The 24,696-nt window shown below is 40.0% G+C and overlaps 1 protein-coding gene across 1 annotated transcript in view; it reads left to right on the top strand.

Moving 5' to 3' along the window:
- The window catches only part of SCUBE1 (signal peptide, CUB domain and EGF like domain containing 1), a 189,263-nt gene that overhangs the window by 31,743 nt on the left and 132,824 nt on the right, over window positions 1-24,696 (top strand). Inside the window, exon 4 of the mRNA XM_053943722.1 lies at window positions 19,062-19,196. Coding sequence (XP_053799697.1) covers window positions 19,062-19,196 — 135 coding nt within the window. The remainder of the gene's footprint in view (window positions 1-19,061; window positions 19,197-24,696) is intronic.

The raw sequence follows: 24,696 nt of genomic DNA, 5'->3' as shown, positions 1-24,696 counted from the left end.
TATATATCTTGACCATTGACAGGGGTTTGACTCAAACTTCCAAATTTCATTTTTTATAGAACAGACTAAAATAGATTTATTTGCCTCAGCCTGAGGTGGTCAAATGATTAATGGTGCAAGAGGTATTTCTTATACAATGAGCAGCCAGACATTAATTTAAAAAATAAAGAAAAACTCTATTTCTTCTAATATTCATAAATTCTTACTAAAACAGAACACAGACATAATCAAATAGTTCAAGTATTTGGAATTCAACTAACTGTGCATATGTGTTGTGTCAAACAGCTTGCTAGTTTCAACTTTGTCCAAACAACTCCCATTATAGTAGGGAAAAAACCCTTTTGACTAATGAACAGCAAAAGGAGCGACCTAATCAAGGATGAGCCATTGAGGAATGCTGTGGGATTTTTTTGGACCTGCTGTCTGTGTTATTGCTCTCTGGTCATGAAATTAGGAGGCTAAATCTACAGAAATAGTCACATTTCTAATTGTATTTTCATTACTTGCTATTCACCCACTTCATTTTTTTTTGTGTTTTTTTGTTTGTTTTTTTTTTTTTTTTTTTAATTAAAAAAAAAAAGGCCAACAACAATACAAACAGGTGACTACAATGGGAGTGATAGCAAAGAGCTCTCTTTCTCCCAGTGTACAACCTTAGGACATTAAAGAGGTCACAATTGTCTTTCTGATTTTGAGACCATGGACTGGGGAGGCTGAGTCTGCAACTAGTCTTTAGCACGTCTTAGTAAAATATCCAGTTTTACTTACAGGCACTGAAAAGAGAATCAAGGCTTCCTCCTTCCCTCCTTCCCTCCTTCCCTCCTTCCCTCCTTCCCTCCTTCCCTCCTTCCCTCCTTCCCTCCTTCCCTCCTTCCCTCCTTCCCTCCTTCCCTCCTTCCCTTTGAATGAGTTTACTGAGGGCCAGCATGTCTGGTTGATTTGTGATAGTCACTTTTTGAATAGGGAATAAGAAGACTTTAATTGTGACAGTGACCATGCCAGTCTTGCTATGGCTGCTTGTTGTGTGCTGACTCAGATTTGGGACCATTGCTAGAAAAGAGAGAACTTTTTCTTTTTCTGGATGGCATTTTTCTGCCATTAGTTGCTGGCATTGTCAATTATACTGACTGCTATGGCAGCCTAGTGGTTCCCATTAGTAGAGTATCAGTTCTTGAAAAAGGGGACATTCTATTCCCTTCCCTTCTTGACCAGTTTTATTTCTCTTTATTTCTCTTATGCTATCAGAAATATGTAAATGCAGCAAGAGGTTGCAGTGAGTTCTCAAATAAAAAAACAAACCCTGTATTTGCAAAACAAATTTAAATTAGGATTTCTATAACATTTTGGAAATTGGTCTGCTTATTCCAAAGATTTTCTTTCTCACCATGATGAAATTAGGCATTGATAGGAATTAAAGTTTTGATTTGCATCTGTTCTTGCTTTTTTGAGAAACCACTCATTTTTCATGGATTTTATGGAGACAGAGAATGCTTCACAAGATTAGTATCAATGTTTTTCACCTTCCTTCCAATGAAAAAGATTACATCAGAATTTCTGCATATCTTGTTTGACATCAGGATTTCTATGTATCTTGCTTGACTGAGGTCTCTGCAAGATCTTAAACCATCTCCACTTGACAGGGTTTACATTCCTTTATAAATCTTCACTGAATGTCTTTCTAGTAATATCAGTATAGCAAGATGACTAAAATTTTCTTTATAGATAGCAAACTTGGAGTATTCAATTACAGCAGATGCTGTGGACAAGTTAAGTGCTTTTTCCTGAGTACTTCCTCTAACATTTCCTTCCTCCCTCCCTTCCCTTCCTTCCTTGCTATGATGATATCCTCATCTCGCTAAAAAGAAATCTTTTTTTGCACTCCCCTTAGTAGTTTTTCTCAAAAGTTGCTCTAAATTCTGCTCAGTGGATGCAAGACTAGTATTTGGTCTCATACAGTAGGTTTGAAATGTAGTTCCCCTTCTTGTACATGAAATACAAATCTGGGGGATTTTATAATGCTTATCTCTTCTGATGTACATAAGAATAGCTATCACCTGATTTCATCTCTCCTTTTTGTGTGTTGGTTGGGGGTTTTTAAAATATTTTCTTTCTCCTTAGGTCTGATTTGTGATAGTCACTTTTTGAATAGGGAATAAGCATTGCTTTTTTGCATAAACAATTCTTACTGCCAGGCTGCACACATCCTAACTCTTCCTTTTTTTTAAAGATTAGGATAGGTTCTGTGAAGTCCTCTGCTTTTTAGTAAGCATACTAAAGATGGCTGCAAACTCTTCTTAGAAAGTATCAAAAAGATGCAAAGCAGCATGGACAAAAAAATATTGTATTCAGAGACATATTTATTTTATTTATAAGTTTTTCTGTGGTATTAATTGCTGTAGGAACATGCATTAATACATTGTAAATAGTAATAAATTTGTCCTCAGGAAGTCCTGTAAGGAAAGGAACTAAAATTTTTATTACTTTATAGATTAGTAACTAGGGCAAACAGATTAAGTTACTTCTCAGTCTTCCCACAAGGTATCTCCATGTCTACACCATAGGCAGGAATAGAATCCTTACCCTTCTGCATCCCTGATTTTATTTCAAATAGTCTGTGTAGTTTTGGTTTCTCTTACAGAAAAATAACAATTGCTAAGTTTGGACATCTGTAACATGGTATCTCAATCAATTCTTTACTATGTCTGACCTCCTGAAGAGAACTATAAAAGTAGGTTTTGATGATTCAATATAGCTTATGGTTCTTCAGCAGCTAATTATTTATCTGACTGAGAAGAATCCTGGGAAGCAGAGGGAAATTCTGGTCAGAAATCAGGACAGAAATGTAATTCCTAGTGTGCATGGTAGGTTCCATGGAGCTCCCTGCAGGAGCTGAGCAGACAGGAGTGTGGCAGATACAAGCACAGTGCCAGCTGTGAATTGAATAACAAAGTCCTGGCTGTGTTCACAACTTTGATGGTATGCTTGGGGCAGAAGGCCTGATTTTCCAGCCTGAATAATGGAAATTAGCTTTTTATTTGTCTGTTGTCAGATGGTACTTTGCATCTCTTGACAAAGTGGCTAAGTCACATGGAAACCCCTGTGGGAAAGGAGAGGTGGCACTTTCCCTGGAGCATCAGAACCTGCTCCAGGAATGGTATTGATTTGCCAGCTCTGCTGGGTGAAGCAAATCAGCAATTCCAGCCAGGCATTTGGGAGCGTGCAGCTAAAGGAGAAACTTCTGAAACGAACCAGGAGCTGATGAGGCACAGGCCTTGAGATGCCTGTTATAAAATAGACCTTGGGATCTCAAATCAGTACAAAAGTTCATGTTTGAAGTCACACAATTTCATTTCTTCTGAGGTCTGGGGTTAAGGTCTAAACCCAAGTGCTTGTCTTAAAGTACTCCTTAAAATCTCTTGGCTTACTTTAAGAGAGAAGAGGTTTAACCCTGGCATGCCGGCTTAATTCCTGGCTGGCTGGTAGTAATCTGCAGTCTGACTCAGATGAAAAAACTAACATTTGTATATACATAGAATCACAGAATCATTTAGGTTGGAAAAGCCCTCCAAAATCGAGTCCAACTTTTAAATGTATGTATATCACATCGTATTATTCAATCATTTTTCAGCAAATGTTCCAGTGTTCTATGTTTTTGGGTTTGTTTTTTTTGTTTTTCCAAAATAAACACAAACCCATTCGAAATTAAAATCTACCTGCTTCTACTCTGCTGCTCAAACACTGGGACTTGGAATTGTGGCCTCATCTGACTATCAACATAAAGTGGGAGAGAGTTGCAAATGTGTGAGAAATCATTCCTAAAGCTACCAGATGTATCTTGTCCAGAAGTGTCACATAACTCAGGATTGCATAATCACTGGTATGATTAAAGAGATAAGTGTCTTCCTTTTAATTTAGCTGTATTTTTCTTCTTCTCCTGACAGCTGTGTACAATTGTTGCTTGCTTAAACTCCAAGCAAATGCTGGTATTCCTGATGTTTATTTTTCTTTATGTTTCCCAACAGTTCAATTAGATTTTTTAATTAACTTTGTAAATATAAAACTAAACAGCTTTTGCAAAGTTGTTTTTAGTTTCATAAAAATATTTTAAAGAGGAGCTGAAAAATGGTTTGTTTCCTTGGCCATCTTCCAGTTTTCCTTGACATTCTTTTCTAGTTCCAGAGGACTATTAGGTGAGCTGACAATTAAGTGTTGTCCCTCTATAGCACATTAGCAGGGCCTCTAATAATATTATCTAATAATATTATAATAATATTATTATTATAATAACTCTCTTCCAGATTTTTCTGGTTAGTAATTCCAAGCTCACTGGCAGATGGAGGAAGGTTGAATACACCCAATAGCCTTCTTTTTATAACTCTTCATTTTTTATTAAAACAAATGTAAAATTATGGTATTTTTCTAGAGAATGTTAATAATCTAAACCTTGAAGTTCTTACTCATTTCCATACTTTTACTTGAACAAGATTTTGGGACTTGGAAGTGGTTTATGCCTTAAGAGAAACAGGCTAGACCCCAAATCAGGTCTCAGTAGTTGAGTGGGAACGAGCTGTTCTAACTGTGCGGGGTCCAAGCCATAAGATGGGAATGGGAATGTATAAAATATATATTTATAAACAAGATGAGAACTGTTGAAATACAAGGTTAACAACACATTTATCTGCATGTTTTAAACCCTTGTGAGCTCTGCCTTTGTGTAAAAGATGACAGGCAGTGATCAAGTCCTTGGGGTGTAGTAAGAGCCTTGAGATGAGGGGAGCTTCTGGTATTTAGCTACTGAACCTTCCCAAGACAAGCTGCAGTGAGCACATTCACACAAATCCATGCTACAAATTGCACAGCAGACTGCCTTGTAGTGACAGATGTTGTTTTTGCAGAATGAAAAACTTGAAAGCATTTTTTGAAGTTCTTTGGTTTTCAGATGCAAGCCTAAGTGACAAAGAAATTTGTTTTCTGATATATTTCTTTGGCAAACTGATTTTTACCATATTCCTGGTTTCAGATATTTTACCATTATTATTGTTTGGTCTGTACATGAGATTAGTAAGAACAACTGTGATTCATCACAGCAATTTAAAGTATCCAGTCTTTGTGGTACAGTAGTGTGAATCAGATTTTAGAACACATATTGCTATTCTGCACTTGTGCTGACTGATGACTAGGTGCTGAGAAAATATGGATAGCTGGGATGTAAATGTTCTAGAGACAATTCTCTATTAGATGTTTACATGCAACTTCTGTATAAATGTGTTTACTTTTGTTATTTGGCTGCCTGCATCTTGTGAAAGTCTCCATGGTGCCAAGCGGTAGCAGGCAGTCAGAAAACTAAATTAAATCTCTTTTTCAATATGGTATTATAACATTTGAGTTCTGATGATCTTCCAACATCCAGTAAAAATCTGGAATTCTCTTGGTGATTAATGGATAGGTCTTTGGTATCCAGCCCTCTCTGAAGCTGGGATCTCAACACTCTGCTTTCCTTATCTTGCTTTTTCTATTTCTGTATAAAGTTTCCCCCTTTAAAAGTACTCTAATGTTTGGTCACCCCATATTAATCTTTGGAGTTCAAATGGGATATAAGTTTCTTTACATGTTAATTTGCTGTATGTTTGCTTTCTTAAGCCAATGTGATCTGAAAAGTACCAAAACAAGTGAGAGTATAAATCAGCATAGACCAAAGCTTTTTGTTAGGTATGGGGAAATAATCAAAAGTGTAGAATAAATCTTGGTGGCTGTCAGCTATGAAGTTGGATTCTCAGACTGTCATAATAAATTAGGAAACTGGGAGCTGTGTGACAGTAGCATCAATCTCAGTCTCTTGTTTCTGCAAGTCTTCTTGTTGTCTGAGCCTTTTTCTTCTTTTTTTTTTTTTAATACTTGCTCCCTGGAGGAGATAATCAATCACAGAAAGATTTCTCTACATGGAACACTCAGGAAAGTAAAGAATAAGCAGCTAAGATCATGAAGCTAATATATGTAAGTTAAATCCCATCTGGATGCTCTTAGTCTGATATGGCTGTAGATAGTGTCTTGGTTTAACAAGCTCAGAGATACTGCATCCTTACTACTTTACCTCATTTGTGTTAGTTTTTTGTCTTTTGTTAATTCATCTTAACTTTCTCATAATAGCAAATTTATGAGTCAGTGTGGCCTTTATTGATGTACACCTTAATGGAAAAACTATAAAATACATTGAATTTATCAAAACTTTGGGATCTGCATCGTGTTCAGTGCTTACTTAAACAAAGGGAGAATGTGTGTTCACCTGAGACTGCAGGATGGCAGCCTATAATGGGTGTGTCAGGGCATTCAAGCCCTCCCTAATGGAATGGTGCCTTTTTCAGTCCTAGAAATTACATAGATCTCGTTGAAACGCTGAATTCATATGGATTACAAAAAGACATCAAACAAAGAAGTCATCTGATCCCTGATTTCAAAGAGAGTCACTGTCGAGCAATGCTTAGAATGCAGTCAGTCCTTGGCAGTGTTGATTTATGATAAACAATATGATTTATACAGTCAAGAAGCAGCCATCATGAAGAATAGCTGCTACGTCATAGTTGCTGACTGTATTAGAAAATGAGATCTAACTCTTTTCCAGTAGGAATGAGTTCTAGATGAAAGGTTGGCAGTGAGTTTCCTGCTAAGCAGATTTTAGGGTCTCAGATTTCCATAGTGCCCTGCCTTTGCTGTCTAACACTCTTCATGAGTCTCTGCATCTTTACATTATTCTTTTGATTTCAGTGTGCAGTGTGCAAACTTGAAAGTATGGATCAAACTACAAGACTAAGGTAGAGGCTTGTTTTTACTGCTTTCATTACCTTCTGCAGACTTCAATCCAGTTCCTTTTCAAGCATCTCAAAATATTCCTTGTTTCTCACTGGAGTTGGATCAGAGCATAAGACATAGTTTTGCATAAAAGAGGAGCAGGAAGGAACATGGAGTAGTTGATGGCAGCATGTTTTAATATGACTTTTTTTGATGACTGTGGCTAACGTCAAAATAATAATAATAACTCATTAAAAAGTCACTGGACATTTACAGGAATGATTGTTTAGAGAATTTGCAATGTTTGGGATTAAAGCAAAATTTATTATTAAGAGGCCTTATGAGATATGGAAAGAAATTATTGGAAACAATTCTCTCAAGCCTTCAAAAAGGCCAATAAGGAAGACCCAGGAAACTACAGGTCAGTAAGCCTCATGATCCCTGGCAAGGTGATGGAACAGTTTACCCTGGGTATTATCTCTGAGCATATGGAGGATAAGAATAATAAAATCACAGAACAGTTTGGGTTGGAAGGGACCTTAAAGATCATTTAGTTCCACCCCCTGCCATGGGCATGGATACCTTCCACTATCCCAGGTTGCTCCAAGCCCCATCCAACCTGGCCTTGGACACTTACAGGGATTGGGCAGCCACAGCTCCTCTGGGCAGCCTGTGCCAGGGCCTCTCCATCCTCACAGGGAAGAGTTCCTTCCTAATTTCAAATCTAAATCTACCCTCCTTTAGCTTAAAGCCATTTTCCCTTGTCCTATCACTGCATGTACTTGTAAAAAGCCCTTCTCTGGATTTCTTGTAGGCTCACTTCACCTACTGAAAGGCCACAATGAGTTTTTCCTGCATCCTTCTCTTCTCCAGGCTGAACAATCCCAGTTCCCTCAGCCTTTCCTCCCAGCAGAGCTGCTCCATCCCTCTGATCCCCTTGGTGTCCCTGCTCTGGCCTGGCTCCAGCAGCTCCCTGTCCTTCCTGTGCTGAGCCCAGGGCTGGATGCAGCCCTGCATGGGGATCTCAGCAGAGCGGGGCAGAATCCCCCCTGCCCTGCTGCCCTGGGGCTCTGGGTGCAGCCCAGCACAAGGGGTTTCTAGGTTGGGGCAGGGTCAGCTCTCACCCACAGCTCCCCCAAGTCCTTCTGCCAGGGCTGCTCCCTCTGCTCATCCCCAGCCTGGATCCATCACGCACAGGGATGTGCCCAAGACAGGGGCAGCACCAGCACTTGGTCTGGTTAAACCTCATTAGATCCCATGGGCCACTGCTTGAGCTTGTCCAGGTGCTTCTGGATTGTCAGTGCACCCTCAGCTTGGTGTCACCTCCAAAGCTGCTGAGGGTGATCTCTTTGCTTGTGTCATGGATTCTCCAAGGGGAAATCACACTTGACTAGTTGGATAGTCTTCTGTGATGGAATGATGGGCTGGGGATGAAGGAGAGCAGTGGATGTTCTCTGCCTTGACTTCTCAAAATCTTTTGACACTGTCCCCCACAAGATCCTTGTGGGTGAGCTCGGGGAGTGCAGGTTGGCTGAGGAGCAGTGAGGTGCATTGAGAGCTGACTGAAAAGCAGAGCAGCAGTGCAGGGTCTGGCTGGAGGCCTGTAGCCAGTGGTGTCCCCAGGGGTCAGGACTGGCCCCAGTATTGTTCCTCTTACTCATCAGGCCCTGGGTGAAGGGAAGAGCACATTTGCTGATGATCCAAAACAGTAAGGTGTGTCCTGGCACACCAGAAGGTGCTGCCATTCTGTGAGACCCAGACAGGCTGGGGAGCTGGGCAGAGAGGAACCCAACAAAGTTCAACGAAGGCAACGGCAGGGTCCTGCACCTGGAACAACCCCAGGTACCAGGACAGGCTGGGGTGACCTGCTGGAGAGCAGATCTGTGGAGAAGGACCTCTGGGGGTCCTGGTGGGCAGTGAGCTGTTCCCAAACCAGCAGTGCCCTGAGGGCAAGGAGGCCAGTGCAATCCTGGGGTGCATCAGCAAGAGCAGTGCCAGCAGCTCAGGGAGTGATCCTGCCCCTCTGCCCAGCCCTGGGAAGCACATCTGGAGAGTTGTGAGGAGCTCTGGGCTCCCCAGGACAGGAGGGACATGGAGCTCCTGGAGTGGGGCCAGCAAAGGGCTGTATAGATGATGAGGGGACTGGAGCATCCCTCCTGTGAGGAACCGAATGGGGGAAGACGTGACTGAGAGGGGATCTTATAAACGCATGCAAATATCTTCAGAGACAAGGGGCACAGACTGAAACAAAGGAAGTCTTTTTCTGAATATAAGAAAAATCTTCTTTACTGTGGGAGTGACAGAGCACTGGAACTGGCTTCCCAGAGAGGCTGTGGAGTGTCCTCCTCTGGAGAGATTCAAAACCTACCTGGACACAATCCTGTGCAACCTGCTCCAGGTGCCCCTGATTCAGCAGGGGTATTGGGCTAGATGATCTCCAGGATTTCTTGCCAGCCCTATCTGTTCTGTGTTTCTGTAATGAAAATTTATTTTGTTAAATAAATAAGAGTCCATATTGTGCCATAGTTTGGAGCAAAAATGTTTGAAAAAGTTGAGAAGCTGTTTAATTATTTGTGTTGTTTATTTTGGAGGCATAATTAAGAATCTGCTTCTGAAATTAATCAGAAACTCCATAAAAATTATGCATATGACTGCAATGAAAGGGTTCTGGGCTCGACTAAGGATTTAGGGGGATTGGATTTGTAGTGTAGGGCAGTCATGTAGGGCTTGTTAGATAAGATGCTAAGCACTCTGGTCCCAGTGCATCAAAACTTCTATGTGCACTACAGTACAAAGCATGGTATCTTGCTGCCTGTACAACTGCAGTGCTTTCTTAAATAGGCCTGAGAGTGGTTAATGTCACCAAATGTTACTCAGTACTTACAAAAAACTCCTAAACTCCCTGTATGAACATGTTAGGGCAGTCTAAGAGACTTGGTTTTAGTCACTTTAAAAATAACTTGAAGATAGCCTCCAATCTATAAAACCTGAGTAGACCACAGGCTTAGGCTGTTAATGACTGCACATTGAAGGAATGTGAGTACTTATTCTTGTGCTCTGAAATGACATGAATACCCCAGGCAAGGACTGAGTTTTGCTTTGAGTAGATTCCAGCAAGTGTCCACTTCATCATTTCACACAGGCTGCTTGTCTGAGTGGGACCTCAGGGCTTTCAACTTGCAGAATTTGTCAGTAGATGGTCAGTCTGTTTGCCATAACATGTAAATAGTTTTCCCTCTGATTTAAGGTTCTGTACAACCAATATTAGGTCTCTCAGAGTAAAACGTAAGAAGGTTTTCAGTGGAATAAGTTACTCATAGAAAGCTCTGCATCGTTCCTGCGATTTACATGCAAGGATCTATTGGATTGGTCCAGCAGAGGGCTGTGGAGATTATCAGGGTCTAGAACATCTCCTGTATGAGGAGAGGCTGAGGGATCTGGGCCTGTTTAGCCTGGAGAAGAGACAACCAAAAGAGGATCTTACCAATGTCTGTCATATCTGCATGGAGGGTGTCCTGACAAGAGGTGGGAGCCAGGTTCTTCTCAGTGGTGCCAAACAGCAGGATGAGAGGCAATGGGCAGAAACTGGAACACAGGAAGTGTTCCATGAGGAACATCAGGAGAAACTTCTTTACTGTACAAGCAACTGAGTGCTGGCAGCCCAGAGACGGTGTGGAGTCTCCTTCTGTGGAAGACCCTTAAAAGCCATGTGGACGCAATCCTGAGTAATATGCTATGGGATCACCCTGCCTGAGCAGAGAGGTTGGATGATCTCCAGTGTACACTTAAGTAAGAATTCTTAGGGTTTTTCCTTAAAAAATTGCACAGTGTTATATAGCTGTTAGAGAAATCCATTTATGTGTTCCCAAGTGCTGGCAAAATGAATATACAGGTCTGGTGAATTTTACAGTGAAGGTGGAGTTAAGGTGGTTGTTTGTTTTGATTTATTTTGGGTTCTTTGTGTTGGCTGTACACTACGAAGACAGCTTCAAGCTTACTAGATTCTTGCCTTTTCTACATAAATATGATGTTCCTGAAGTCAGGTTTTTTGACTGCTGTTGCTTTTCATTGGTAATTCCCAGCTCAGAGCAATGTTGGTCTCTCTTTATAAGAGGTGAATGTGGTGATATGTCCATCTGTTGAGTTGCTTAGCACTAACCCAGCTTACATGTTCTAATGGGTGGCTGCTGCTTAGCTGCTGCACAGGTGTCCAACTGTTTTCTTAAACCCGGGTAGTCAAAAAACCCCCAACCAACCAGTTGAGCTTTGTACTGTGTGATACAGAACAATTGGGTTGAGTCATAAGCTAGTGTTGCCATTTCATATTAAAAAAATTACTATTTGCTGTAAGATCTTAAATATGTTCTAGGTATTTCTGTCCAGAGAAATCAGAGAACATATTTGTTCTAAATATTGGAGTTTGTGTTGCTCATGTTTAGAAGAGTGGAAATGCTGAACTCATTTCCCAGGTGGCAAAAATGCCCATTTGCTCAAACATTTTGTGCCAAAGGAAGCATTCATTCTCTAAAACTATTCAGAAACTGAGGCTGTGTTTATAAAACAGTTTTCACCAATGGAGATACTTTCAGGAAAATGTAATTGTTTTGATATGGCCTACAGGAAGGATTTCAGCATTTTCAGCACTTTTCTGTTCCCCAAAAGTTTAATGAGTAGATATGTGTCTGACTAAACCAATTCCCATGAATAAGCCAATATTTTTCTACTCCTGCTATAGTTCTTATTTCACTGTATTGAAAGTTGTGCTTGAGACTCTCTCATTTCTTCCACTTTTCATGGACCTCAAGTATTGTCCATATAGAGCATGACTTCATAGCCTACTGGATGCTGCAATGCTTAGGTTAAAATTACTCATCTGAATGTAGAGAGGCCCTAACTGTGTTACTGACAGATAACAATGAAAATCTTTAATCTGGCCATTTTTTAGGCTTTTATTACCAGAGCTCAGAAGGAAGTACTTCATGTGGTATAGACCTGAAAAATGTTACCAACTTGGCATGGACATACTGTCTCATTTTTCATGTCAAGTTTCATAGTTTGTTTAACCCAAAAGAAAAAATCTTTTTTCATTTTTGAAACAATAATAACAATACAACAAGAACAAGAAGAAGAAGAAGTTTTGGGTTAACCCAAACCAGATTTTTCTAATCTTGGTAGGGTCTATAAGTAAATGTAAAAGGAAGCAAGTATAAGCAGTAATTATCCTGGAAGAAGGATAGTTCAGTTCAGCCTGCAGCAGTTAATGATGCTGAGGAAAAAGATGAAGTAAGGAGCATTATGATAATAGACTAAATAATGTACTTACCTCAAATTTTTCCTTCAATTGATCTGGACTGCTGCTTGTTTGTATCTGTTATTAGCTTCCCTCCACTAGTTTATGGAATAATGTTAATCCAGCATTTGCCACTTGGAGTGCCTACATATAACCAGATGTCAGTGGGAACTGCCAGCTTATACTAATGGGGCTGTGGATGTCTGTGCCTCACAGAAAGAGCTTCGTGCCAAGCTGGAGGCTGCTGGCATTCCTTGGACAGTTGCATAGATGAAAAGAAGTGTGATCAAATTCACACACAATTGTCTTAAAGCCTGAATCAAAAGAGTGGATAACATGAACAAATAATCGAGCAGGAACGTTGTTGAGTTTAGGCACTGTTGTCAGGAGGCCACCTGTGAAAGCATAGAAGCTACAATTAAGAAGTCACATTCAGGGACTTGGATGTTTATTTTGGAAATGCTAAAAACTGTGAAAAGGGTTTTGGTGTCTTAAGAGGACAGAGAGAGTGGTACCCAGTTGGTTAAGAAAGGACAAGTGACATCAAGAGAGTTGAACTTGATGCAACATCCACGCAATATCTGTGGGGCTGTTAGCTCCAGTTCAGCAGATGGGCAGCAATCACATGCAGCAGAGTTAAACTGTGAGTTACATGCCTGTTTCCTAGGCTGTACAGAGCAAAGAAGTCTCTTGCAGCTGCATTTACACCGTGTTTGCCTGCTGTGAAATTTAAGACATTCCACTGTGTGTCCCAAAATAGCTACAGAAAAGATTTGAAGCATTCTTTTCCAAGTTGTGCAGGCAAAGCAGAAGCCCAGTCAGTGGGTGCTGAGTGGGAGTGGATAGGTGATTGTAGCCCATTAAAGGACTGAATTCTCCAGGATAGATCACAGCCATCACTTTAAGTGTTCTATCCTTGTACATATGAAAAGAGTGGTTCTAGGAATCAATTAATTCATCATTTATTTTAGAATGATTATAGTATTCATCACCCAAGAGCATTCCTGTGATTGTTTCTTTATGTTTCCCATCTGTAAAATGTGCTTTATTTCTTAGGGAAAGGTAGTTTTTCACACTTTTTGTTGGTTTGGGGGGTGGTTTTTATGTCTAGTTCAGTAAATATTCACTACTGTAGGATCCATCTTCTGCAAGTGCATCTTTTCTCACCAAGGGCTCTTGTGAATATTTTTGCAACTGTGGGAATGAATGAAGCATTGAATTCAAGGCTACGGTGCTCTTTCTCCTTTTCTTCACCAGATTTTTCAGTTTCTGAAAGGAGGGGATAAAAAGTAGAATCTAGTCTCATGTGCAAATAACAGAAAATTTAGGCCCAGCTTTTAAATTTTTGGTGAAGTCTGATTTCAGATCTGCTGGAGATTCAAATGCTGTATAGGTACTACTGCATAGGTAGCAATGTCTCTTGCCTCTAATACTTCTCCCTCTGTGCTCATATGAAGTCAATCTAAGGAAGATGGTTTGGCAGCTCTTCCAATTAGCAGTGATTCTTGTTTCCATGCCCCCCTCAGCTGCTGCAAGGGGTCACCCTCTCTACCTTCACAGCATGTCACTGCTTGTAGGAGCATTCCAGCAGGAGCACCTGCCTGCAGCCTCTGAACTGATACCACTCCTACATGCCAGATTTGCTCTTTGGGCTTACATGGGTATCTTGAGATCCCATCTTCCAAGACACCCACTCCAACAGAGTATCACAGTACTTAGAGGATTAGAGAAGTGAGAAGAGTGTGTTCCAAATGCTGCTGTCATTAAAGGTTAACTCCTAGAAATGAGCACATTTTGTTTTAAACATTATATACTGAAGACATTTGAATTGTTTCTGTGATTATCTTATTGTATATTGCTGTGCTTCAGGGTTCAAAATAGATGAGACAGTACAAGGCTAATGGAGATTTCTAAGATGAAGAAAAATGCAGAAAAAGCAAGTAGTGAATGAATATTTACTCTTTCTCACAATAATGGAATCTGGGGACATTCATCCAGTCTATGAAGCAGCATTTTAGAAATAAACAAAGTGTGTCATTTTTATACAACCTATAATAAAATTAAATCTCATAATTGAATTGCAGAAGTAATTGCCCCATTGTGTTGGGCTCATTGAAGATTAGAGAAATCCACACAGGAAAAATCCAGCAGAACAATGGTCTAGGAAGTGATTTAGGAAAGTTGATAGGTGTGTGATGGCTGAAACCTGGGAGAACATGTCTGCAATGGTTCTGTCCCATCTTTACAGTCTCCTCCTGTGTATCAGCTACAAGGACAGTATCAGAGATGCTGGACTAGATGTGATTTTGGTATCCATCCAAAATAAATCAAGAGATGAGATTTTTAAAATTTTAATTAGACTTTCCGACAGCTTTCTGACTAGAAATATTCAGAATATGATGATTTTAAAATTCCAGAATCAGGCACTTACATTTTCCAAGCCTGCGGTTGCTAATCTTTTCCCTCACAAATGCAAAATATCTTAAGTGGTATTTTGATGCTAACATTTGAGAAAAGTCTGCAGTATTGCTATCAGTGCTTCATCTCTCTGTCACAATGTTCTGCACTGGTAAAATAGACATCTTAGAAATATCTTCCAAAAGTTTCCAAGAGTAGTTTAGAGGGGAAAAAAATAGCAGGATCAGCTCCCTGTATCATGAGTCAAAATCCTGGTTTTAGAAGTCTTGATGTGATAGCAAGTACATTTTACTATGGTTCCCAAATGCTTTGGTGATTTTGAATACTCAGATTTCGGAGGGTCTTAAGTGTTCATGAAAATGCTGACATAAAAGAAATATGTCAGAAGGAAGGAAAAGAAGATCAGGGGAGGAAGCAAACAGTGGACATACTGTTCCTGGCATTGACTCTGTGTAGTGTTTCCACTTTTGTGTCTTCCTGCTCGTGGTTTTGGTTTCAGGTACCCTTAGCAGACCTTTCTCCCTCCATGGTATTCAAATAGGACACTTTGCTGGAAGAGCTTCTTTAGGCCAAACACTGTGAGAAGCTCTGTGCCAGATCAGGGTGAAACAGCAGTGAAGTTAATTTGAAAAATTCATCAGATAAATTAAATGAGAAACTGAAAACATTTGTTTATTTAATATATAAAACATTCATCTTTATCAACTGTAATATTTCCTACCCTTTGATACTGTTCCACACTACCACTCTCCAGAGGATCTCATCTTACTAAGGTACAGAACAAGAGTTTGATTATATGAAGGCAGTGGGCCAAAAAGCTAGAGGTCTTATGCAAATTGAAATCTGCATTCATTTGCATAATGCTTCTGATATAGAGATACAGGTAGAGCTATATTTGTATGCATTTATGCAGCCATTATCTCTCTCTCTCTGTTGAAAGATCCTTCTCCTTTCCCAGCCTTTCCCTGAGCTGGCTCTTGCCCTGGTCCTGGTTGTCCTTGATGAGGACTGGCCACTCTAAAGTCCAGGGACTCCTCTCCCTGCAAACATAGATTTGTCACTGGTCTAAATTCTGTAGCAGCAATTCTTGCTTTTGTGCTGGTTGTCATCTGAGCTGTTTATTTGTGCTGGTAAGGAGCAGCTAAGAGCTGTGGAAACTGAGCTGTTTCTGGGTCTTTCCAGCAGCAGTTGTCTTTGGCAAACAGAATCACAGGACGGTTCTTTGTGATGAGCATTACAGAGAATGGTTTAAGGACATGTATTCACTCTCTAGTAGTTCTTCATCCTCTTTTTGAGGATAAGGGTTGGAGCAGCCATGTGGAATAACCATCTGAGCTCAGCTCAGGTGAGAATCTTTTAGCATTCTTTCATGGGTTTGGATTGTAAAGACTTGCTGGAATCTTCCTGCATCAGTGGGGTTTTGACACTCAGCTCTCATGTAAGCACTGGATAATGTACTTTAGGAATCAACACACTGTCAGGTGGGGAGACCAAGCTGAAACTTTTGTCATAGAAGGAGGCTAGGAAATGGATTTGACTTTCCATACACCAGTTTAAAGGACTGGAGGCTTGCTCCTGCTACCTTGAGGCTGCTGTCCTCACAGAGACAATCTGGTCCTGAATGATCAGTGGTACCTGATTTTGTGTAAAAGTTTATGAAAGAAGACCTATCTGTTGTTGTAAAAGAGAAAAATTCTGTTTTATTAAGAATAGAGTAATAAACCAAGTAAGCTTTGTGTCTGTGCTAAATCAATTTAGAAGTTTTTAATATGGGTTTAGTTGGGGCTTAGAGAAGTTGTTTGAGTGAAGGGATTTTATGCTGTAAGTGACTTTTTTCAAATCTCTAGAGTTAGGCCCTGGAGTGCAGGTATAAACTGTCACATGGAGTTGGCACCAATTAAAGCTCCTGAGAATCTACCCTATTTTTTCAAAACAGTCAACAGCCATGTCCCAAAATCATTTTACATGTAGAGAGCCAGCAAAACTGGAGGTAAAAAAAGCTTTATTGAAAACCTGACTGCTTATTTTGGTGTTTATGTGGAACTTAATCTCTAGAAAATCTGGTCCCAAGTTCAGTCTCATCGGTGCTGTACTGCCAATCTTTCCACTTTCAGGTGGACAACTTGAGCTGCACTGAATGAGAATTGCACAATGAAAGAAAGAAATAGGCCCTTGGGCATGTATTTCATTAGTGAGCTTTGAAAAAATTCAGAGACATTAAGGAATTACTCTTCCAGATCTACCAAAGCTTGAGCTTCTTGGAGTCAATGGAGTTCTCTTGCATAACTTCAGAAGACTATTTTATGCTGTTCTCTCAACTGGGTTATTAATAAACTGGTAGGTTGATCATAAAGTGACTTTACTGGAAAGAAAGTTTACCAAGTGAAGAATTCAGTAGATATTTTCCAGGCACCCATGTCCAATAGATTGCTTGGTGTGATAAATAGTAAGCAATACTGCATTTTAAGACTGTAGTAATACAAAGTGCTCCAAAAAGCCTAACTCTAGTAGGACTGAGACCTGAGGACATGTAAATAAGTCATACACCATCAGGCCAAGATCCATTGCAAGGCATGTAGTATGGAGTAGTCCTAGATCCCAGCTGTTTCCTTTCTTCAAGTCCTTCATAAATGTGTACTAAAATAAGTTTGATGCAAGTAATTGAACACAATTGGAAGAAATTCCTCATAGAAAATATTTTTAAAGAGTTTTGATTGTAATAATTTTATTCTAATATATGGATTTGGGGCTTGGTGGTAAATTGATCTCTTTATGGAAATGGTAAATCATTAGCACTTGCTATCAAGAGCAGAAAAAAAAATAGTTCACAAATCATTGCATTCATTTCAGATTATTCATCAGAGTTGAAAGGCAACTGTTTGAGTTACTTTGCGATACCATAAACAGAGCTCTGGGAAGACCACATACTTTGTAGCATAATTGGGGGTTTGTGCATGTACCAACTGAGACTTTCCTTCAGTAAGTGCTCAGCTAATTTTCCAAAAAGAAGAACCTAGATTCCAGGCTGCAGTTGTGAAGGAGCAAGTTTGAGGTGGCAATGATAGGGCAGCAAGGCCTGCTGACTGACAGGAAGGGTCTAACCAAGATGTCTTACTTATTTTCCTTCTTGTGCAGCAGTAGGCAAGGAAAGTCTTCACTTCCCCTTTCCCTACACGCTCCCAAAATCTCTGATGGGGTTGTGAAAATGTTCACTTCTGGAAAAGAGTAAGAACTGAGGGCAGGGGGGATTTTGATACAGAAAATTTGAGTCAATAGCACTTAACATATCCTGGTAAATAAAAAAAAGGAGGATTGTATACACACATTGTAGTTCAAGACAGAATGAGACTGCCTGGTTTCCCTGGGTGCTGCTGTAAATTACACCAGAGCTTTTTTCTCTGTGAGAAAGAGCTACAACTGCTGTCACATGAAGGCAGCACAAACAGCAATAGCTGAGTGAGCTGCTGGAGCTCACGGCCATCCCTGCATTCAGAGCTGCCTGGATCTGGCCTTGCTTGCGACAGCACCAGCAAGAGCAGCTTGGGTTTACCTTAGTGTGTTGTGGCCAGTCCTGGTGGAATTAATTTCTGCAGGAGCTGTGCCAGCTTTTCTGAGGTTTGGAGTGCTGTGGATCATTTAGCTTTGTTGTGGTTTTTTTGCCCCTTCCAAAACAAAATGAAAGCAAAACACACACCAACTCCATTGCCGACACGTTGGCACACACTGTGAAGTAACTTAACTGCCTGAAGAGTCTTCATAAAAAAGGAAAGCATGGAATGTTCAGGGGGCAAGAAAAAAGAAAAAAATGGATATGACACTTTCATGAGCAAAACAGGAGAATTGCAGAGTTGAATGTGGTAGTGCTGATACATAGGTTTCTGTTAAACGCTACAGAATAAAAACAGTTATGCCAAAGAGAAGTGATAGGGAATAGGCCCTCACAACAGCCAGTAGCTAATGCTGCCTTTGTGATTTTATATATTTGCGTGTTAAAATGACAATACAGACATGGAACATTTAGATTTAAGAAGCCTTCTTTTCACTAAACAACATTAAACAAACTGACAAAGTAGGGGGTTATGACTCCAGTAATTGAAACATGCTGTTCTGTTCAAGACCAGAACTCTATAAAGACTCTTTTCACCCTGTAATGCCCTTTGTGTTTGCCTGCTATCCCTGATAGAAATTACTGTAGACCTGAAGTATGTCTTTCCAAGTGGAGTGGGAATGACAGAGTGCAACAGCACATTTGGCAGATGGGGTCACAGCCTTTTTAGGTTGTTCGTGTTCATTGTGTATTGGAAATCAATTTGCAGCTCAGAATACATGAAGACATAGGGGGATTCCTCTCCCCACTGTTTGGGGTTTTATTTCTTTTTTTTTTTTTTTCATGTTAACTTCAAGCCTAGGATACAGGAAAAATAGAGGGATTCATTTGGATTAACTGATTTGGGTGATCTTCATTAGCTTAATTTACAGTATGCCTTTTTGTGTGTTCCTCATTCTTCTAGATTTATATTCTGAATCTGTGCATTACCTTAAATTTCTTTTTCCTTCTGTCTTCTAGATGTTGATGAGTGTCTGGATAACAATGGAGGGTGCCAGCAGATTTGTGTAAATACTATGGGCAGCTACGAATGTCAGTGCAAAGAGGGCTTTTTTCTGAGTGATAACCAGCACACCTGCATTCATCGCTCCATTGGTAAGTTTTCAGTGTGCAAAATGTGCTCTTTAGAATAACTATGTTCAATGAGAAAAGCTGAAACAGTTTGGGGTTTGTTGGGTTTTTTGTTTTTTAATCTCCACAGTTCCCAAAATCATTTTACTGGTTGGTTGGATTTGATTGATTCCTCTGCTAGTCAGACTTGTAGCAGAGCCATAAATAAGACAAAGAGACAGGCTTTGGTTTGACACACAAATTATACTTGGTTCACACAGCAGACTCTTTGTGTAGACAGAGACAGATTTTCAAATAGTAACTTTCTTGTTCTGAGTTTCCAGAACTTAAAAATCTGTTTATTGGATTATGGTGCACCTGTGTTTCACCTTAGAAAGCATGGTATCTTAAATCCAAATGAGCAGCTTATTACTTCTGTAAGTTACACAGCTTGTGGGGGTTTTTGCCAGTCCTGTAGCACATTATTTCATTGCAGACTGATTGTGGCTGACACTGTATTGACGCAGGATTTTTCTTTGGTTCAGTACCCTGTCCTCGGGTGGATTAAAAACCAGTTTCTCTGTTGCCTATGCACTAGCAATAGAAACAAGGAATCCCTGCAGAACTGTGATCCTTGTCTGCTGCGTTTTGGACTAGAATAAGCAGCTTTCCCTTTTCTATAGATGTCAGACATGGAAGACAAGTTTGAGTGGAAAGGGAGAAAAGAAAACAACATAGCCATAAATCTTTGCAATTAAGTGGACACTCTCAGTGTTCATTCAGGCTTCTATGACCCTGGCAGCAGTGGGAATATATGATAGCAAACTCATTTACCAATAAGCAATACAGAATGACAAAGTGGCAAGACGAGACTGGTGATAAACAGTGCTGTAAATTTCAACAGGCCACACAAATGCTTCTGAGCTATTTTAAGTAACTAATACTAAGCAGAAAATCATACTTGAACACAGAGTTTAGTCATTCTGCTGATAATAAAGCAAAACATTGTCGTTTTGCTACAATGCAGCATCTCAGAAATGTAGCTGTGTTTCTGGCACTGTGAGTCTACTTAAGCGGAATTGTAATTACAAGTAGTGATTTTGACTTTCAGAATCATGAAACTATGGAATATATATAACTGTGGAATATATATAACTACGGACAGGTCCGCTTTTTAATGTGATTATTAAGTTTTAAGTATTTTGATTATGACAAGAATATGGAACTAAGCTACATGAACCAGTGCATGTTCAAGGTTGTTATTTAATAGGTTTTTAGTCATTCTTTAAACCTAAATTGTCCAGATTTCTGTCCACCATAAAGTAACCCTGACATAAAGATATCCAACAGAGCTAGAAATAGTAGCTGGAGACTTAATGAAAAGCACTTGCAGAGTACTGCGCTACAATCATTATTGCAATTTGCACATTATAAAAATTCCCAGCTGTAATTAAAAAAAGAATCTAGTTATCTGAGATGGAAACTAATGAAATAAAAATGATACTCTAAAGGCAAAAGTTTATTCTAAGGAATAGTTTTGTGGGGGAAAAGGGTTTGTTTTTATGGCAATGAGGATTCCTGGTTTATCAGAAAGACTAGGGGAGTGGATTGAACACTGACTGCTGTGCGTATATAATAAATATGCATGGAAAATGTATTTGGGTTAACTTGTTTACAAAGAAAATGTCATATAAGACATGGATGTTTGATTTGAAGCAATATCTTAAAATTGTTTTAGATCTGAAAAAAAACAAGCAAACTACCAAATAGACAAGTGGGAATTGCAGTGTGTTTTATGAACTTGCAGCTTTTCAAAAATAAAGTGTCAATTTACAATAACAGCAAACATTACATTGAAGTGTCATGATCTCCTAACAGAAATACATCAGGTGGGTATGCTGGAGGAAGGAACTGAGATGAAATTATCTCTTTCAGTTGTCAGAGGTGTCTGAACTGCAAACAGTAAACATGCATGGTGAGAAAGCAAATGGCTTTTTTAATATCTGTGTTTACTAGCTTTCATAGCTCTCACTTGAAACCGCTGCTACAGAAACTGTTGAAACACAAAAATACACATCACCATATTTATCCAGAATGGTGCCAGGGCTATATTGTGACTGTACCTCTGTTGGTAAACAGGGCTGGTGTGGACAAAGGCACCCCACGCAGCCAGCACTGCAATCCATACACAAAGGCACTGACTTGCCAAAACCCTTTAGTGAGTTTGTTGACTTTGTGCATAATAAGTTCCATTCATTGCAGGGTGGGTGCATTTCTATCTCTGTAAAATACATGTGCAGTCACAGAATGTTGGTGTCCTCAACATTTCCTAAAGTCTCTCCAAGGACTCAGCTAGTCTCAAACCATCGGCCAAAAGGATCCTCATGCAGTTTGCTGCCACCTTTCCTCTCCTGTTTTCAAATGCCTTGGGAAAAAAGGGAGAAGCTTTGCAAGGTGCTTAGGACATGATTGGAATTGGGAAGAGTTCAGAAGGGAGGGAGCAGCACCAAGCCTAAGGATGCCCTGTCTGCAGGCCCAGCTCACCAGCAGAGCTGGTGCGGATCACATGCTTGGAGCTCTCATGGGGTGGTTTCAGAGTTTAAAAAGGGCTTTGGGTATTGAGAGTTGGGCAGAGGAAGGAATACATCCCTTTTTGTACTTAGCAGGCAAAGGAATGGCATCTTCCAATAAGAGATATCCTCCTTAAAATTATAGGCTGCTCTGTGAATTTTCCCAGCTTCCAGAGATGCACTGTGCTTGTCCCAGTGTTTTTCAGGTGTTTTGTGTCACCATGCTCCTACCCACAAGTTGTGTTAAAAAGCCATATTGGAGTTCATGATGGGGTTCTTGTTTCTCAAATGACACATTGGCTTGCCATCCAGAAATGTTATTATGTCTTGTAGACAAAAAGGATTAATGATCCACAGAGAAATAATAATTTTATACTAGTGGGAGGCCAAGCTGACATTAAAGTCAGGGCAAACCCTGGTGTCCCAGCACTTGCATTGTTTCACTGTCTTCATTACAGGCCTACTGATTTCTTATGTTTAGTCCCAGTATCTTTTGGGAGGATGCTATGCCCAGTACCATTTACCTCATTTGTTTTTGCATAAAACCTAATTTCACATTGCTGAGTGAGATTTCAGTGCTAGTTTACTCACAATAATGATGTCAAGAACAGGGAGAGAAAATGGTAGGGAGAATAGATTGTAGAAGTTATGGAGAACTTAACAGTTGTTTATCTTTGTATATCTTAATTGCATGAGTGGGTATGAGCACTGGGAATCATACCAGAGACAAGGTTGTGTGTGTTTCCTCAAGACTTAAAGAGAAACCTGAATAAAATAGCTGTTACTGTATCATCTCCAGCTCCAGAGGGAACATGTGTTTAATAACTGTGGAGGTCACTATCCTACACTACTGCTGTGACTGAACTTGATGATAAACCAAAAGCCCTAATTCAACAAAGCCTTGGGGCAGATCCTTAAAGTCCTAATTTAGGAAAGCTGGTGAAAAATCTAAAGTTGGCTTAAAAAGTATTAAAATAGACTTGTGCCTGTAGATAGACAAAATAGACAGAGTGCCTGTATGTCCACTGAAGCTCAGAGTAAAACACAGTGAAGGGTTGGGTACATCCCATTTGCATTACAACTTACATAAGGTGTTGTGGGCAGGAGCCCTGGCTTCAAACTGCCTCACCTACCCAAATTCCCAGCTGAGTCCCACCCCCAGGGCCAAGTCTCCTAAAGCACAAAGAGGAGCTCCTAAACCTAAAGAGGTTTTTGCCTACAAGCAACATACTTCAGGAGCTCTGTGGCTAGAAATACTTCAGCCCCTTTAGATCCCATCCCCTGAATGTCTATGTCTAGCATAGTTATATTAATAACTGTGTCTTCTGTCTGCTCATCACTCGCTGCCAATGTTTTTATACAGCAAGTACCAAGTAGGCTGAAAAGGCAGGTGAATTATGAGTGGCAATTACATGTGGAGATGAGAAGAGATGGAGAAGTACCAGGTTATAGAAGGCTGAAATCATGGTGGTCTCATCAAGTGGTGAAAAAGCTTTTTACACAGTTGTCACTGTCACTTTCAAGCCTGTTAAAACAGCGCTTAGCAAGGAAATGCTTTTCCACCTCCCCTTATCCCATTAGCCTTAGCAGAGTTAGGGAATTTGACATAAAGTCAAGCTACCACAACTTAGCAATATTCTCAAACCAGCTTGTCTCTTTCTGTACTAAAAGTGTGTAGGTTTAAACCCATAGGAAAAGGAAATGTGCTAAGCCATGTTGTCTTGCACTTGCTAAGCAGGTCTGTGGAATGGCTTATCATGCTTTTGCTGATACACAGAAACTTGGTAAACTTGATAATGTGTTAAACCCTTGTTAATTTTGCAGTAGTAGCATAGGAGTCCATTGGTCAGCTGGTAGGTCATCTAGAAGTCTCATGGATATAGTGCTTGAACAGTAAATGCACAGTTGAATATGACTAAGGGATAAACTAGGGTGTGCAGATATTTTCTTAACAAGCAAGAATCTGAAATAGTTTAATGGTACAGTTGTTGTTTCTGCATGGCTCCATTGCCAGTGCCTTTTGGTGTGGAAAGGATGAAAACTAAAGGGGGAAAGTTAAGCTGGAGGTGCTCTTGGAAAGAACAGCTGTTTGAAACAGCCTGCAGCAGCATGACAGGCAGCCAGCTTGCCAGAGGCAGCACAGGATTTGCAAGTCAGATCAGAAATCTCTCCACACCTGTGTGACAGAAAGTACAGTGAGCAGGCTGGAGCTCAGCAGCTGAGTGACTGGCAGTGCTGACAGGATGGGAGAACTACACGCACGAATGGGAAAACACACTGGAAAGCATGACCTTAAGAAAAAAATTTAAAAGAGAAAAAAAGGCAAAAGAGGCTTTCACACTCAATCATTCAATAGCATTGGAAGTGAACCAATGGTCTGTTCATACTGTCTACTTTGGATATAGCAAGATTATACTAAGTAAAAGAACTGACATGTTTTTTAAAGGCCTCTAGCATCCAGTTGACTGAAACATCAGGTGAGAAAGATCTGGGAAGAACATTAAGCCAGAGTGTACTGGAAAAAAGCTTGCATTCACACATAGGACAACAAATGGATTCTGTTTCAAGTATACCATATGTTGTATTTGTCATGTGTCTTTCTCTGAATGCAGGGCCTGCTCTGAATACTGTGTAAAGATGCTCAGCATCTTTCATACCTGCTGTAGTCACTATGTGGCTTGTTTTTTCAGTGTGTAGAGAAATCAATCACAGACCATGTTGCAGGCACTGTTCCTCTTTTCTGCTATCCATGACAAATCTCAGATGTGATCCAGCTCTGGAGACTGAAAACTGCTATGTGTTTCTGGTTATAAACCAGGAGAAATTCAAGATATGAATGGCGAATACCTGTTTATAAAAACTGTTAGCCTCCTCTATGTGGCATGCATCAGTTCTATTATTCAGTTCCGTGTAGTTATGTTTGAGTTTGCTCTGAGCTATTCTGAATTAATTTAGGAGTTAATGGAAATAAGAAG

The sequence above is a fragment of the Vidua chalybeata genome, chromosome 5 (genome assembly GCF_026979565.1).
Source record: "Vidua chalybeata isolate OUT-0048 chromosome 5, bVidCha1 merged haplotype, whole genome shotgun sequence".
Taxonomy (NCBI): domain Eukaryota; kingdom Metazoa; phylum Chordata; class Aves; order Passeriformes; family Viduidae; genus Vidua; species Vidua chalybeata.
This window is presented reverse-complemented; position numbering and strand designations above follow the sequence as displayed.